At 41.5% G+C, this 18,514-nt stretch overlaps 1 protein-coding gene across 1 annotated transcript in view; it reads left to right on the forward strand.

Annotated features, from left to right (window-relative positions):
• The window catches only part of ATRN (attractin), a 243,572-nt gene that overhangs the window by 198,094 nt on the left and 26,964 nt on the right, over positions 1–18,514 (forward strand). The window contains exon 26 of the mRNA XM_065404708.1: positions 4,402–4,480. Within this exon, the coding sequence (XP_065260780.1) occupies positions 4,402–4,480 (79 nt within the window). The remainder of the gene's footprint in view (positions 1–4,401; positions 4,481–18,514) is intronic.

The following is an 18,514-nucleotide window of genomic DNA, read 5'->3' on the forward strand; positions in this document are numbered from 1 at the left end:
TCCAACCCTAATATTCTATGATATCAGCAATGAAAACAAAAGGGGAGCTGTGATATGGAAAAGGGCAAAAGAGAAAACCGGCATGTACAGTTCTAAAAAATGCTTCATGTCTTCTAGAGATTGTTGTTGTATGCCAGCGATCATCCAATTAATTCACAATCGGGCTTTTTTGTTTTTTTCCAACTGGACAAATGAGCTTTTAAATACGAGTTCCATTAATAATGTTTAACAGATGTGAGCAATTAAAGGAATGGCAGAATCTCCTAGCCCCAACCTACTTTCTTGTGAGGCTCTGGTTAACTTCCCCAATTATGCTCTGCATTACACAGTGTAGACAATCCTTCGCTATGTACCTCATTTCCAAGAGAAATTTTCTGAAAAGATCAATTACGATCTCAAAGAAAATCCATCTGAGGGGACTGGTCCAGTCCTAACAGTCAAGAGCTGCTGAACAGTCTAAAACTCTAGATCTCTTTTCCTTGGGAGTTGAGCGATATCGAGGGTCATGGCAAAATCAGTAAATCTATGACAGTAGCTGTTTTCCATAAGCCAAGTGCCATCCATTTGCTTTCAGCTGAAAGTTGCTGTTGAAACCAGAACTTTAGCCCGATGGCCTGGCAGACAGCCGGGGGGGGGGATAGCTCAGTGAACATAAGAACATAAGAAAGGCCGTACTGGGTCAGACCAAAGGTCCATCTAGCCCAGTATCTGTCTACCGACAGTGGCCAATGCCAGGTGCCCCAGAGGGAGTGAACCTAATAGGAAATGATCAAGTGATCTCTCTCCTGCCATCCATCTCCATCCTCTGACGAACAGAGGCTAGGGACACCATTCTTACCCATCCTGGCTAATAGCCATTTATGGACTTAGCCACCATGAATTTATCCAGTCCCCTTTTAAACATTGTTATAGTCCTAGCCTTCACAACCTCCTCAGGTAAGGAGTTCCACAAGTTGACTGTGCGCTGCGTGAAGAAGAACTTCCTTTTATTTGTTTTAAACCTGCTGCCTATTAATTTCATTTGGTGACCCCTAGTTCTTGTATTATGGGAATAAGTAAATAACTTTTCCTTATCCACTTTCTCAACATCACTCATGATTTTATATACCTCTATCATGTCCCCCCTTAGTCTTCTCTTTTCCAAACTGAAGAGTCCTAGCCTCTTTAATCTTTCCTCATATGGGACCCTCTCTAAACCCTTAATCATTTTAGTTGCTCTTTTCTGAACCTTTTCTAGTGCTAGAATATCTTTTTTGAGGTGAGGAGACCACATCTGTACACAGTATTCGAGATGTGGGCGTACCATGGATTTATATAAGGGCAATAATATATTCTCAGTCTTATTCTCTATCCCCTTTTTAATGATTCCTAACATCCTGTTTGCTTTTTTGACCGCCTCTGCACACTGCGTGGACATCTTTAGAGAACTATCCACGATGACGCCAAGATCTTTTTCCTGACTCGTTGTAGCTAAATTAGCCCCCATCATGTTGTATGTATAGTTGGGGTTATTTTTTCCAATGTGCATTACTTTACATTTATCCACATTAAATTTCATTTGCCATTTTGCTGCCCAATCACTTAGTTTTGTGAGATCTTTTTGAAGTTCTTCACAATCTGCTTTGGTCTTAACTATCTTGAGTAGTTTAGTATCATCTGCAAACTTTGCCACCTCACTGTTTACCCCTTTCTCCAGATCATTTATGAATAAATTGAATAGGATTGGTCCTAGGACTGACCCTTGGGGAACACCACTAGTTACCCCTCTCCATTCTGAGAATTTACCATTAATTCCTACCCTTTGTTCCCTGTCCTTTAACCAGTTCTCAATCCATGAAAGGACCTTCCCTTTTATCCCATGATAGCTTAATTTACGTAAGAGCCTTTGGTGAGGGACCTTGTCAAAGGCTTTCTGGAAATCTAAGTACACTATGTCCACCGGATCCCCCTTGTCTACATGTTTGTTGACCCCTTCAAAGAACTCTAATAGATTAGTAAGACACGATTTCCCTTTACAGAAACCATGTTGACTATTGCTCAAGAGTTTGTTTTTCTATGTGTCTGACAATTTTGTTCTTTACTATTGTTTCAACTAATTTGCCCGGTACCGACGTTAGACTTACCGGTCTGTAATTGCCGGGATCACCCCTAGAGCCCTTTTTAAATATTGGCGTTACATTAGCTAACTTCCAGTCATTGGGTACCGAAGCCGATTTAAAGGACAGGTTACAAACGTTAGTTAATAGTTCCGCAACTTCACATTTGAGTTCTTTCAGAACTCTTGGGTGAATGCCATCTGGTCCCGGTGACTTGTTAATGTTGAGTTTATCAATTAATTCCAAAACCTCCTCTAGTGATACTTCAATCTGTGACAGTTCCTCAGATTTGTCACCTACAAAAGCCAGCTCAGGTTTGGGAATCTCCCTAACATCCTCAGCCGTGAAGACTGAAGCAAAGAATCCATTTAGTTTCTCCGCAATGACTTTATCATCTTTAAGCGCTCCTTTTGTATTTTCATCGTCAAGGGGCCCCACTGGTTGTTTGAGCATTGGCCTGCTAAACCCAGGGCCCCACTGGTGGTTTGAGCATTGGCCTGCTAAACTCAGGGTTGTGAGTTCAGTCCTTGAGGGGGGCCAGTTAGGGATCTGGGGCAAAATCAGTACTTGGTCCTGCTAGTGAAGGCAGGGGGCTGGACTCGATGACCTTTCAAGGTCTCTTCCAGTTCTAGGAGATAGGATATCTCCATTAATTTATTTCATTTATTTAGCTACAGTTAAGATATAGACGTTGCTTTGGCCTAGGCACAGTCTTGAGAGGCATCATGCAGACCTTTGGATATTATTTACTTAGTGTCTGTATTAGGTGTTGTGGACAGGAAGGATAAAAGATATTTGACTCCAAGGACTGTAGTCTAAACATCCAGCGTACAACTGGAGGATTGGGGATCGGATATACCAATAGGCAGCACGATAGAAGAGTGAAGATTCAGCGTGTTGTCTCAGTTCCACCATTTTTGGTTGGATGCTCCTCTGTTTATTTTTCTCTGCAGGGAGTCCTAGTGTGGGTAGGCCTCTGTGATAAAGTGGAGGCTGTGCCCTGCAGAGAGCCTTCAGGGTTCTTTGGGAATGGGAAACTTGTTAAGGAGGAAAAAGCTTACCAAACCATTCAATAAGTATTGTGGCATTCATGCTGGGGAAGCTAACGGCAGCCTCAGGACAACCTCTGGAGCTCAAAAAGGTTGCTATTCCATTATTTACTTGTGCCTGTTCAAGTGTGATGTATGCAAAAATTCATCTAGTCAAAATCTAACCTTGTTCGTGGGAGAAATGCCATTTACAGGTCATGCAGATTCTGTTCTTACACTTCACTAAATACATCAGTAGATTATTTTTTGAAAGAAAGGGGAAACAGAAGCTATAAAATCATAAATCAACAGTTGTATGTGTGTGCATTTCTTTGTCCTGATGGCAAGAAATTAATCTAAATGTCTTCCTGGTTTGAGAGTGGAGCATGCTGTTTCTGTACTTGAAAAAATAAAAAAATAAAATATATCACAATTAAGCGTAGGACCAATAGGGTGCTATAAAATAAACTTCAAAAGTACTTTTATGTCTGAATTTTTCTTATATAACTGTAGAAAAGTGACTTTCATATGATTTTGCAGTGGACCAAAGTAAAATCAAAATTGAATACCTCAGATTAAATGTGTTTTTGGAAATCCGGCTGTATTGGGAAATAGATGTCATCTGAGATGAAAAACGCAAAACAAACGTTTGTTGTTGCAAGCCCTAACAGTTAATGTAGATTTCCATCTTTCTCTGTTCCTCCTTGTTGGGATTCAATATAGGCTAATGAAAGTAAGATCTGATGATGTATGTAACACTGGGGAACACGCTTTTTGTTTGAAAAATAATTCCAATAATCATAGTTTAATTTGCTAAAATATTTCACTTGAAACTTGAAAAAATATATTAGTTTTGTCTGATGTACATATTGAATACTAAATTATTCCTTTTTTGAGCTAACCTCTCATTTAAAATAAATATTGCTAAAGATTGCTGTATGGCATTGTCCTTATGATTCACCTTTTGCCGCCTTATTGTCTTAAACTGCTAATAGAATTTCTGGATTCTAATCACAGCTCTGTCATTTGACTTGCTGTGTGACCTGGGGCAAGTCGCTTTAACAGCCTTTTTGTGTCTCCTGTTTATCTCTCCGTAAAGTGGACCTAGTACCTAATGAGACTTAATGTTTGCAAAGCACTTTGCACTGCTATAGCTGTTTTCATCAGAGGACTAGCCTTTCATCAGAGGACTAGTCTAGCCTTTATTTTGTTATAGCTTTCAAATGCTGATGTATTCTGAATGGGGACAGTAAGTATTTGTGTTTTCTCCTCTACAGTTGTTTCCTGTCTTTGCTCCTGGTGGCTGCCGTGGTTTGGAAGATTAAACAAAGTTGCTGGGCATCACGACGAAGAGAGGCAGGTCAAATGACAGTACTGAATGTTCTCTAAATGACTTTTTGCCACTTTTGTGTATCTCTTACATGTACTTAGTCAGACACATCCAGTATTTACCTTGAGTTAAGCATATAGACTTCTGTTTGCAGAGGTATATAATAAAATACATTGATTAGCGTTTTGATGGAAAGCTATCCTATGTTGCTATCCTGGTTCTGCAGTTTAAGTCATGCACTAAGTATGGCAGGGGAACATCTTGTGTTCCAGAAACTCAGACTCCAGAGTTTGTAAGCATAAGAACAGTATATAGTAGGAATGTTTTTTTTCAATCAGTTCGGAAATTTGAAAATCAGAAACTTGCTATTATAGCCCGTCTCCTTTGCTGGAGTGTTAAACTACAATTAGCTCCTGCCTCTAACTGCCTCTGTAGCAGAATGGCTCTAACTCTCACTTTAAAATTATAGGGCCACGTCAGTGGTTTGTGGGAAAATATTGTAATTCTAAGGGTGGGGGGGAAATAGCTGAGGGTTAAGGGTACACTTTTGAAAAAGGCACCCAGGCTACCATAACATTGCTCTTCCTCCCACTTTAGGGAGATCCCAGCCAGGCTCCCATCTTCCCTTTCTTGCATGCAGAATATGAAATGTATATCACAGCACACTGGAAATGTACTTTTCATGCACGTATGTCTCTGACAAATGTGTGATGACTTTTCACCATACTAACTTTCGCTGTTTTCAGTAAAGTGCTCTAATTTTGCAATCTGGGTTGCACATGTAAATATGCTACCTTTGTCTACTAAAACTTGGCTAATTGTCTGCCATGTAGAATCATAAGACCCAGTCCTGTGAGCTACTCCTTCGATCAGTCAGATCTCTTTACTTCTAATTTTAAAAGTGCAAATATATAGTTATTTCCTCTCAACAGTATGTTATTCCAAAAGTATAATACTAGGAAAACAAACCATAGATATGACAATGTGGGATGCTACATGCCATATCATGTCTTATTGCTTATATGATGGAGTGCTGCTATAATCGGAAAGGATGGGTCTCCACTGAAAATACAGGACTTGGAGCAGGTTAGTCTGGGTTGCATTCCAAACTACTATACAAACTTCCTATGTGGCCATGTGCAGCCTCTCTGTGCTTCTGTTTCCTTGTCTTTAAATAAGAATAGTCATACTTATCTTTTGCAGGGGAGTTACGGCTAAATTCATAAATATCTATAAAGCACTGTTGAACTCAAATGGGAGGTGCTATAGGAGTGCAAAGTATAATTTTGTTTGGGTGAAGCAGTGGGCTAAATGTGTAATAGGGAAGAAAGAGGGTAGTATGGTGTTAAGGAATGAGCACAAAATCGTAAGAGGTTCTGAGTTCTAATCTTGTCTCTGCTGTTTGGCCTTGGTCAGTCATTTAATTTATCTGCTTAAGTTTCCAGCTGCAATGTGGGGATAATGTGTAGTTACCTCACGGGTGTTCTGAGGATTAATTTTTACAGTGCTTTGAAGATATAAAGTTCTGGATAAGTGCTTATTTTCCTGCATATCTTCAAGGATCCACATTTAGTTTTATTTCACTGTAAAGTATGTAAATAAAGTAGCTTTGCTAGATTTGAGAATGCCCATTCTGATCATTTGATTCAACAGCCTGCTTCATGATGATTTTTTCCACCTTCCTCTTCTGTCAAACATAAGATGCTGTTTCTATTACTAGATATTTAACATTAATGATAATGTCACTTAATATTTTCAAACAAATTAACACTATACATTCAATATAATCTAAATCATTGAAACTTTACCTGCTCTCCGAAGGTAGCTAAATTTAGCACAGACCATCTTTTTTTTTTTCCCTCCACCCTTCAACTTCTTGGCAAGAAAGAAAGCTAAAGTTCAATGGAAAATTTCCTGTTGACTTCTTGAATAAAATGTTAATCAGGGTTTATAGTGAATGTAGGCTGAGAAATATACCACGTTCCACCTGGAGCGGAGACGTTTAATGAGAGCTTAAATGGAAAATGTCACTGGTGTAAAGTTATCCTTTGGTGGTGGGAACATTAAGTCACAAATGGAAGTGAAGGGGTATCTTAGCGTTACACTAAGTTTATTATACTCTGTTTACAAATGTGATTACGGTTGATGGACAGCTTGTCAGCATTTTCTTTTTCTGAAAGATCCTTCTCTTCTCTCTTTATTTGACTGTTTCACTTCCCTGTATTCAGTAAAACCATAATGTAGTCAAGTTATCATTTCCATACTCTTAATATTGATAACGTACTCTTGGATCCTCAGGGGAAAGATGCTCTACTAGTTCAAAGTGTGGTTTTTATTGTATACAGTAAATACAATTGTATTGTGTACAGTACACTATGAGAAAAATGCAGTGCACTGTAGTTCATTGAAACAAATAGGGAATTTAATTCCTTATTATTGTGACAGGCAACAGCAGCTTAGCCAGCACTCTGGTCACTGCAATTCTAATTACTTTAGAGCTATGTCTAATTGATGGGCTGAGTGAATGAAGAGTCTAGCTAGGCCCTTAGAAAGATGATACAAAAGGCAGAGGAAGGAAGGAAGGGAGAAAGCAGGAAAAGAGAGGGGGAGAGAGATTGCTCTTCCCTGCTTTCTTCAGGCGCTTTGGGCTCCCTAGGACTGTAGGCTTAAGGCTACATAGTGTACAGGGTGGTGGAAATGAATATTGTAAACAAACTGCCTGAGATGTTTTACCAGCAAAACTGTCTCTGAGCTGTTGGCAGATTTAAACAGAGGTGGGAGTGAGCAGGCCCTGCCGCAATTATATAGAGAGTTGTTCCATTGAATCAGAATTCACTATAAATGGGCTTCATTATAAAACATCATCAGTCTCAGTCCTTGTTGTGGCCTATATGTCTGTGCCATTGACTTTTCCTTTTTTTAAACAAATAGTTGTAAAACTTAGGGAAATTCATTTAAACCCAACCTGTGGTGCAACTTTCAAGCCTCCCTCGTGAAGTCACTTATCAGATGTTCCATAGTAAGAGGCAGATGTCTTCAGACTGAAATTAGAACTTAGATAGCATTCCACCCTGTGATTCTGTTTCCTTTGTTGTGTAGAGTTTGTTTTTAAGTTTTAGACTTTGGGATAGCACCCCAAGAACCTTTTTTTTGTTGGTTCCTGAGAAACAGTCATATCAGGGCTACCTTTAAAAACGAACCATTAAAATAAAAAAAGTAATTAATATCAATTCAGTATATCTAGGTCTTTGAATGTACAATTTCTAATGGGTTTTCACTCAGCATGGCTGTAGGGTAGTCCGCCATCTGGTTTTAAATGTTTCTATTTTGTCTCTAGACATGGCAGTTCTTCTGGTTTCTTGGGAGTAGAGCCATTTCTATGAAAACTTTACCCAATTGTTGGGTCACAGAGCATGAATACTTTGAGGTGATAGGACCAGACACTGGCCACTACTATAAACACACCTCCCACCCCCCCCCCCCTAGCCACTGCAGAGCACCATGATTCTCTGATATGCATCAGATGAAGTGGGAAAGAAGGAATCTGGAGCAATGGTGTCATGAAACTGTCAGATTCAGTTAGAATTTTAACAGAAATATACTATGCTACTGCCATAGTAGAGAAAAGACCTTTCTTTTACGCAGCACCATGCTCAGGGTGTCGCTAAACCTTCAATTGCCAGAAGTTGGGGCTGGATGATAAGGATGGATCATTCAAAATTTCCATTTTGTTCACCCCCTCTGAAGCGTCTGGCACTGGCCACTGTCAGAAGACAGGATGCTGAGCTAGATGGACCATTGGTCTGACCCAGTATGACCATTATTATGTTCTGATTCCATTGCAGCAGCTAAATTCCATCTTGCAGTGTTTTCCCAAAAGCAAATCACTTTCAGTCCCAGCTGCCTCACAGCTGAATGACTACTTGCAGAGGATTACCTTCATACAGTCTTTAACAACACCACTGAATTCAAGACAGAAAACACACTTCAGTATTTGGCACATCACTGGGGCAGGACACTCTAAAATGCACTGAAAGCTAAGTCACCATCTATGATTCAGTTCCATGCCTATTGTATCTGGTGAAATGTGCCCAGGAGTATCTAGAGTAGGACGACTTCTGACAGATTGTCAATACCATTTTTGTAAAGGAAAAGCTGCCATAGTCTGGCCAATTCAATAAACCATCTTTGGCCCCATCAGACCTTGCAGTCTATGATCCAATGTAAAATCTCGCCTAAAAATGGAAGATAATCCTAGCTGCTTCCTAATACTGCCAGTATTTTAGTCCCTTTACCATCGGAGTTCTGGCCAGGTCATGGGACAGACAGTGCTGATGGATGGCCACCTCCTGCCCCTGGATAAGGGAAGGACATCCATATTCGTTCTCTGGGATCTGTCTGCAGTATTTCATTCTGAGACCATGGCATGTTACTGTCTCCTCTGAGATGCAGCACTGGTTGGCAGGTGAGTTCTGAAATGGGGCCCAGTCTTTATTTTCAGGATGCTTACAGATGCTTACAGAAACTGGACAGCTACTTCTCTGCCTCCGGAGCACTCACCTGTGGAGTCACACAAGGATGCTTTTCCCCATTCTTTTTAATGTGCACATGAACATGTTGTATGAAATTCTAAGATGCTCTGGTCTCATTACCAGCATGATGCAGATGCTACCCGGCTGTATATCATTTTTACTTCCAGTGCAAATATCGCCTAGACCCAACTAATATCTGCCTGGTCCAGGTAAACATTTGGATGAAAAGCATATGGCAGAAGCTGAACCCCAGGGAGGGGGAGTGGAGGAGGAAGCACTTTGAAGACATAGCAATTACCTAAAACAAATCAGATGCTGCATGCTGAAAACTTGATTATTTAAGAGAAAATAAATGGCTTGAAACCTTTGTAGAGAAGTAATGCCATGGTACCTAACCTCCAGGCAGCTAGGAGGGACAGCGCAGATTTATAGCAAAAACATTTACTGCAGGTTGTAACCAAACACTTTCGCATCACCTTCTGTTGAGAGAGCACTGTAATGCAAATTCAGAATCTGTTCCAAGCTATTCGGAGATATTTGAAGATATAGGAAAAAACTAGAAAGAATTAAAAATACACAAGGACAGTCTGTCTCTAATCCTACACTGACTTGCGTCAGCTTCATGAAGCCAAGAGGTGTCTTTGGGATGTGAAAATAGTGTGGAAAAAAAATTTCCTAGCAAAATAAAGGAGTTTTAAGCATTTGTCAAGAACGCAGTTCTGGCATGATATGAAACGTGTTTTGGAGTAAAAACAGGGACTCTGCATGCAGTTACATATCTTTTGTGTTATATAGGGCTAGAAAAGAGAAGATAGAGGGTTGTAAAGTGTGCACTTGTTTTCTCTCCGGTGAACAACATAACTAAATATTTTTAGACACTTTAAAGAGGGAAATGGATACAGGTTGCTTTTAGGAGGCTTAGAATGAAATGAAACATGGTAGGTTATTAGGTATGTGAAATCATTTGTCCTTTTATCACATGCCTTTTGGAAAGTGACATGTTAAGATGTATCAAGGTGGTGATAGAGAATAATGCACAAAATATGACAGTGGCATTATAAGTTAATACATCCATCTATAACTGCTGTCTTAAATTCCAGGCCTCAGATTCCATTCCTTATCTTCTTCAGTCTGGCTTCTGCATTCTCCCAACCCCCACTTCCCCAGCGCGCACACTCTCTCCCCACTGTGAAACAGCTCTTGCCAGGGTCTCCAGTGACCTAATTCCCTGCTAAATTTCAGGGCCAGTACTCCATCTACATCCTTTTTGACCCCTCTGGGTGTCCGTGACACAACCAAACAACACTATTATTGAAATTAACAAATTTATTTGAGCATAAGCTTTCGTGGGCTACAGCCCACTTCATCAGATGCATAGAATGGAACATATAGTAAGAAGATAGATAGATATATCTCCTCCACCTTTTCATGTTCTCTGTATGTATATATATATCCCTTCTTACTATACGTTCCATTTTATGCATCTGATGAAGTGGGCTGTAGCCCATGAAAGCTTATGCTCAAATAAATTTGTTAGTCTCTAAGGTACTCCTATTCTTTTTGTGGATACAGACTAAAACAGCTGCTACTCTGAAACCTGTCATTATTGAAATTGTCATCCTTGGGCTTTCGTGATTCCATCCTCTCCTGGTTCTCCCTCCAGTCTTTCAAATCTCTTCTTCAAGAGCCATGTACAGTGCAGGGTCCTCTTCTCCTGTTCCTCTCTTGATGCAGTCCCTCAGGGCTTTATCCTTGGCCCCTTCCTCTTCTCCATCTACTTCCATCTCTGGGTGATCTTATCCACAAACATGATCTTGACAACTAGCCATGACTTGCACATCTGCCTCTGTACTCTGGACCGGCCTTCCTCCATCCAAATTAAAATCTTGCCCTCTCTTTGCCATATCTCCTTGTGAATGTTCAGCCATCAAGTGAGCCTGATTGTGGCCAAAACCTCCCTATTTTGATCACTAACAATGGGTACAATTTTTTCCAAGTTACTTAGGTGCTTCTGAAAATTTTACCCAATGCCATCAACTCTCCCTGAACCTGCTTCGATACAGAAATAAAACCTCTTCTGACCGCACACCCCTAGTTGTCACCTACCACCCCACACTGGAAACCATAAGGCATATCATTAAACTACAACCCATACTCGATGGGGACCCCATCCTGAAAGAAATCTTTCCTGAACATCCTCTTCTGCCCTTCAGACAACCTCCCAACCTCTCCAGGCACCTCATCAGAAGCAAGTTCCCCACAGACCAGAACACACCAACTCAAAGCAGCACCAGACCCTGTCAGAACAAACAAAAACTCTGTACCTGTGGGTGACCACTTTTCACAAAGTGATCACTCTGTATCTGACCTATCAGTCCTCATCCTTAAAGGAAACCTGCACAACGCATTCAAAAGATGAGCCTGGGAGCTTAAATTCATCTCTTTGCTAGACACTAAAAATCATGGACTGAATAGACACACTGGATTTATGACTTATTACAACAATCTATAAACCCACTAGCAACCCCTCTTAGCTGCTTCCCTCCCAGCCTCCCTATGACTAGAGGAGTGTTAATGGGCCACTTAGCCTTGAATGGTCCCTTGAAATGTATTAATTACTTATGCCAAACAGCCTGTTCCATCTTGTATTTAGCTGTGATGCCCTGAGTAAATTTCCTGCACCTGAAGACAAGTTCTGTGTAAGCTCAAAATCTTGTCTGTCTCACCAGCAGAAGTTGTTCCAGTAAAAGATATTCTCTCACCTACCTTGTCTCTCTAATAGCCTGGGACCGACACAGCTACAACAATACTGCATACATCAATTATCCTTATTGCTCAGGTCCATAATCTTGGCTGCGTCTTCAACTCAGCCCCCCCTTTTGACGCATGCACCAAGCCATGTCTAATTCTTGCCCCTTCTTCCTGCCCAGTATCTCCAAGACCTGACCATTTCTCTCTGCCCACACTGCCAAAACTTGTCCAAGCCCTGATCATCTCGAGCTTGACTGCCACCATTTTCCTCCTCCTTCTCTGACCTTGATACTTCCTCATATCCATTCAATATGTGGCTGCTAAAGTCATCTTCATTGCTCTTACTACATTGGGGTCGGCAACCTTTCAGAAGTGGTGTGCCAAGTCTTCATTTATTAATTCTAATTTGGTTTTGCCTGCCAGTAATACATTTTAACGTTTGTAGAAGGTCTCATTCTATGTCTATAATATATAACTAAACTATTGTTGTATGTAAAGTAAATAAGGTTTTTAAAATGTTTAAGAAGCTTCATTTAAAATTAAATTAAAATGCAGAGCCCCCCCCAGACTGGTGGCCAGGACCCAGGCAGTGTGAGTGTTACTGAAAATCAGCTCGCGTGCCGCCTTTGGCACGCATGCCATAGATTGCCTACCCCTGTACTACATCATGCAAAGTCCCTCTACTGGGTTCTCCTCTCCCACTGCAATGAATACAAACCTCGTGTCTTTACTTTCAAAGTCCTCCACAATTGACTCCTCACCATACCTATCAGACCTGTCATCTTTTCAGAAGGCCAGCTTCTGCCTTCTGGGCTTATTTGAACAAAATATGTTTTTAAATTGTGTCAAATGCAAGGTCATGCATCCAGGAAAATGGAATGTAGGTTACATAAGATGTGGGAGTTTATCCTGGAAGTCAGTGGCTCTGAAAGGGATGGGGGTCATGGTGAATAACCAACTATGCAAGCATTCCCCGCGCAGGGAGGTGGCTAAGAACAAATGAGGTCCTTGGATGTATAAGCAGAGGACTATAGAGGAAAAGTAGGGAGGTGGGATTACCACTGCATACAGCATTTGTGAGACTGTCACTGAAGCATTGTGTGCACTTGGAGTGTCCACACTTTAAAAAGGATGTTGATAAATTGGCAAGGATTCAGGAAAGTGCTACAAGAATGACTTATCTGGAAAACCTCCACTCAATGTGCAGCGGCAGTCAAAAAAGCGAACAGAATGTTGGCAATCATTAGGAAAGGGATAAATAGTAAGACAGAAAATATTTTGCCTCTGTATAAATCCATGGTACACCCACATCTTGAATACTGCATACAGATGTGATCGCCCCATCTCAAAAAAGATGCATTGGAATTAGAAAAGGTACAGAAGAGGGTAACAAAAATAATTAGGGGTATGGAATAGCTTACATATAAGGAGACATTAATAAGACTGGGACTTCTCAGCTTGGAAAAGAGACGACTTAGAGAGGAAATATGAGAGAGGTCTATAAAATCATGACTGGTGTGGAGAAAGTAAGGAAGTGTTATTAACTGTTTCTCATAACACAAGAATAGGGTCACCACATAAAATTAATAGGCAGCAGGTTTAAAACAAACAAAAGAAAGTATTTCTTCACACAATGCACAGTTGACGTGTGGAACTCTTTGCGAGAGGATGTTGTAAGGCTAAGACTATAACAGCGTTCACAAAAAGACCTAGATAAGTTCATGTAGGATGGATCCATCTCAATGGCTATCAGCCAGGATTGGCAGGGATGGTGTCCCTAGCCTCGGTTTGCCAGAAGCTGGGAATGGGTGACGGGATGGATCACTTGATGATTACCTGTTTTGTTCATTCCCTCTGAAGCACTTGGATTGGCCACTGTTGGAAGACAGGATACTAGGCTAGATGGACCTTTGGTCTGACCCAGTATAGCCGTTCTTATGTAAAACCTGCCTGACCAAGTAGCTGCCTGGGAAGATCTGATACTATAGCACTCTTCAGTCCAGCAGACAAAGGCATAACAAGCTCCAGGGGCTCGAACCTGAAGCTAGATAAATTCAAGCTTGAAATAAAGTGCACATTTTTAGCAATGAGATAATTAAACATTGGAACAATTTATCTGGGGTCAGGATGTCAGGAATTCTCGATCACTTGAAAACTTAAATGAAGATTTATTTGGCTGTCAGGTATGCTCTAACTTAACCACAAGTTACGTGCTTGATGCAGGAATCACTTGGTATTATTCTGTGACGTGTTGCTATGCAGATGATCAGACTAGATATCATAATGTTCCATGTGGCCTTGAAATATATGAATGGGAGCCACCCTGGTTGTCGCTCTTAAGCTCCACCACAATATAAATGTTAATTTATCTTCACAGTGGATACTGGATTTGCTTTATGGTCACCATCTTCAGAAATGTGTAGCAGAAACGAGAGAGGCTGTAGAGGGAAGACCAGCAATAATTTATTAACGTATAGAGAGATTCAGGAGTAGATTCAAGGCTGGTTGCATGTGCAAAGAAAGTCAATTTGTGTGCCTGATTAGCTCAGCCGCAGTTGAACTTGCTGGTGGCTGACCATTTATACATGGAAGTTTCTGATTTGCATGCACCATAGTGGCAATTGAAAGAATACATCAGACATGCAATTGCACATACTTTTTTATACCTGCAGTTTTGATGCAGTCCAGATAACTATCTAGGTGTATTAATAAAGAAGCTGCTTCTGATATATACTGAAAGAGAGCTGCAGCCCAATGTTTCAGGCTGTGGTGAGAGTTTAACACTAGCGAGAGCACAACTTCTTTTTTTCATTCAGCCTGTTGCATTTTCAGAGGAATAGATCTTTCTCTATGACAATGGAAGTCAGTAGTATAAGTGTCTAATTTGACCATTTGAAAAATAAGTGACAGATATACAGTTTTTCATTATTATGATAAAAGCTTCATAGTCAATCAAAGGTGCTGTCTTGTCATTGTATGTCTTGTATTTTGTATGTACCATGCACCTCTCTTCCTTCTTAAAAATGACGTCTTAGTTGGCTTATTAAAGGTCAGCTTTTGTGTTCTCTCCTATTGGGCATGATTATGATAAATAAGTTTTTTAATCCAGGACTGATTAAGTAAAGATGCACTGTCATTTCAGCATGAGACAAGTTCCCAGCAGCTTTACTTGCTAGGTTTGTTATAATTTGAAGTGTGGAAATGCCTGGTGAGAAGCATTTGGACATTAATTCCCTCCTCTTCTCTTTTTTAACACAGCCTGCAAAGTCAGTTACAAAACTAATTAGCTAACATTAATACAAACACCGCTCCAGGGAATTAAAACTTAATTTTCGGTGATGATGAAAGTGTCTGCGAAAATTTATTTGTTGACATGCATAGTACCTAACACAATTGTAGCCAAATGCTGCTGTTCGCTTATTTCTGAAAAAACAGAGATCCTCTCTGTGGGGTAGTTATATTTTATGTATCTATGCATTTATCTGTATCCTATTTACAGAATTAAAATTCAGAGAGTGACTGTCAATAGCCTGGAAACTATCATTCTGTCACATGGTATCAAATGAGAACTCTAGAGCAGGTTTTAAAGACACTGTGGGACACCTTTTTCAGAGTTAGGCATGCACCACAGAACATGTACATTGGTGCATGCCTGACTAATGTAGGGTAATACCTGATGTGTGTGCACAAAAATAGGTATTTGTGTATGCACATAAACAGATGCCAAACTAACCATATGCATTCCAACTTTGAATCAAACCCCAATATCTGAATTGTAGCTACACATCTTATATTTCTAAGAGCCTAAAATATATGCATGCAATTGTGTGTGCATTCAAAAAAGTCTGTCATTGGGATGGTTGGTCCTTTAAGGCAAATTGGGGCCTAGCCTCACTTCTGATGGCTCAGATAGCTCCGAGCTAAAACTGGTTGGCTAGGGCTCAGGTGATTATAAAAGCAAGCATATAGCCCAGTTGGGGTAAGAGCTGCAGGGAGCAAGACTACTCCTGCAGGAGATCCCGGGGAAAGGGAGAGAGCCACAGCATGCAGATTGGGTCCTGGAGCAGCGTGACTCCCGGGTGGGCTGCCTGCTGAGTGTTTGTGTGCCCCTCCTCAAAGCTGCTAGCTGAGTTTGGAGACTGAGCAAAAGGTGGCCCCGGAGGGCTGTAGTGGAGCCCAGGAGCAGGGTGGAAGACTTTTTGGACTTGATGCCCCAGAAGAGGGTAGACTTTGGGGCCTTAGCTGGAAGGCCAAATCACTTTAGCCAACATCTGCCAAATTCCCTGTACCAGTGGGAATCCACCAGTTCACACAGGCCATTTATTTTCTGGTTTTTGATCTTTGATTAAATTACCCCGTTATACATTGCGTTGGGCTTTGAGGAAAGGTCGGAGAGATTTGAATATTTTTCATCTCGGCATCCTACTTGGTTTGGTGGTGCTAGAATTGAAGGTATTTATCAAAGATGAGTCAGTGAGAAGGAGACGTTTTCATTCTGCGTCAGTATTGCTCTCAGTCTTGCCCTGGGAAAAGACTGATTTTTTCTAAGGAATGAGGGGGACTGAGTTTGTGCTTGCTGGACTGCAGATTTCTGCTCAAATATACTAAATTTAGTGTATTGTGTGATAGGAAGATAGGAACTGTCCACTTAAGATGAGGTCAGCAATTTGGTGCTGCTTGCACAATCTGAAATCTCATCAGCTTTTTTTCCTAAAGTGTTAAGTAACAGACCACAGGTCGGGTCCATTTTGATGCTACTGTCTACTTGAGAATTTTAATCAAGAAGAAACTGGGTTTCAGCATTTCACACAGAGCGAAACTTCCTTTGAAGCCTGTGTGTAAGTGTAACTATTCATTACATTCCCTCCACTGGATAGATTTGCACCATTGTTGCATATTTAAAAATTACAAAGAGATACAGAGCTGATGAGGCAAATTTCTTTAAGCTACTGGTCTCCATCGAGTGCTCCAGTGCAGCTTTGTACAGAGGGCCATGGAAGAGGAAAGAGAGAACCCACAAGGATGCCTGAGAGAAATGACTGCTGTTTTGCATGGCAAGATGAACTAAATGCAAAATCTAATTTCACTTGAAGAGACTGTAGTGCACATGGACAGCTATGAGTGTTGGACATCATTGTAAAACAGAGCTCCGTCCAGATCAGAGCGACTCTGAAAAATCCCAATAAAAAGTAATCTGGTGAGTTAACAAAATTCACCCCAAAGCTGATGACGATCAACATCCCTGCAGACAGAAGATCTAGAATCAGTTGAGAGTTAAAAATGTTGAGCGTAAGGAATTGCTAATGAGAGAGCTTGAGGACTTGCCTGGGTTTATGTATGAATAAATTCCCACGCTCCTGGAATTGAATATTAAAAAGAAACCATTCTGTAGTGGAAAGGAGGTATAGAGCTTCTATTCAGAAAATGCAAAAGGCGCAGATAAGGGTAGCAAAAGAAGCAAGTTTCTCATACTAGGAACGTGGCAAGGACTCATCAGGCTGCCTAAGCTGCTGGAGAGATCATTTTCAAGGTAGATAAAATCTTGTTTGCTGCAGCCCAGAGGCTCCCACAATTTTGATATGTATGGGCTATTCCCCTCCTGTCTGCAGTTTCCAGAGGAGGTTCAAAGCTGCAGCGTAGCCTGTCTCCTGCTTGCTGACAGACCTTCTGCCGCCGCAGCAGCAAAATGGCGGTTTGCTTCACTCCTGTCCTTTTCTTTTAGATTTGTTATTTTTAGGTGTTTTCCGGGCAGTTAAAGGTTTTTTTGTTTGTTTGTTTTCAAGCCTTCTCTTGGTCCGAGATCTGAGCAGTGTGGTGGTCACAGCCACTTGGAGCCTCTGCTACAGCGCCTCCCTGCTGAGCTCCCCTTTCCAGAGCAGTGGGCTGAATCCAAAAGGTGCTCTGTATATGAGGCAGCATTCCCAGGCATGGCAGAACGTAAAAAATGCCCAACCTGCACCGAGCCAGCCAACCCTATCTTTGCTAAGGCACAAGGCTCTGAGTCGGACAGGCATGTTGTGGCCCCAACCCCCCAAGAAGCCATGATTCCACCACAGGGAAACCTGACCAGGAGACAGCGCAGAATAGGAAGAGGCTCTGAGGATGCAGACTTCATCCAGCTGACCCCGGGGTAGGTCCTGACGTAACAAAGGACCATAAAAATAAGACCCTTTCTGGGCTCCTGGCTCCGTCTCTTCCCCCCCCCCCCCCCCCGCAAGTTATAAATTGGGTCCCAGAATCCCTTGGAAAAGAAGCAGGGGACCTACACAGCTCTCTTCCTTCCACTGTGAATTGGGGTGTTCTCATTATACTTTGAAGTAAGTCCTGCAAAACCCAGAGACTCCGTGTCCCAAAAAGGCGAAGGCAAGTGTGTCCTTCACAAAGCAGAAATTAGTATCATTAATAAATAAGTGAGGTGAAAGCCAGGGGATAAAACCGCCTTCTCCTTTGCCTTCTGCCCCATGAGGGAGCATTTGCTGGGGTTTGTCTCTGTCATAGTCTCTCTCGCAGTGTTCGGTAGCGTGCTCAGCAGCCCTCCATCACCCTGCAATATGTCTGGCCAAGCAGAGAAACCTGTACCTGCCTCAGATTGCAGCCTCATGGAAACTGAGCCTGTCTGGCTTTCAGCCCAAGGACCCTCATTCTGCCAGGGAAAGGGACTCAGATTTGAGGCAGCAGAAGAATGGGAGTTGTGCCTTCTGATCATCAGCCGTAAACCCTTGCACTCTGAAAGTCGGGAAAGGGTCTCTCTCTCCCCACCCCAAACTGCCTCCACAT

This window comes from Emys orbicularis, chromosome 5 (genome assembly GCF_028017835.1).
Source record: "Emys orbicularis isolate rEmyOrb1 chromosome 5, rEmyOrb1.hap1, whole genome shotgun sequence".
Classification (NCBI taxonomy): domain Eukaryota; kingdom Metazoa; phylum Chordata; order Testudines; family Emydidae; genus Emys; species Emys orbicularis.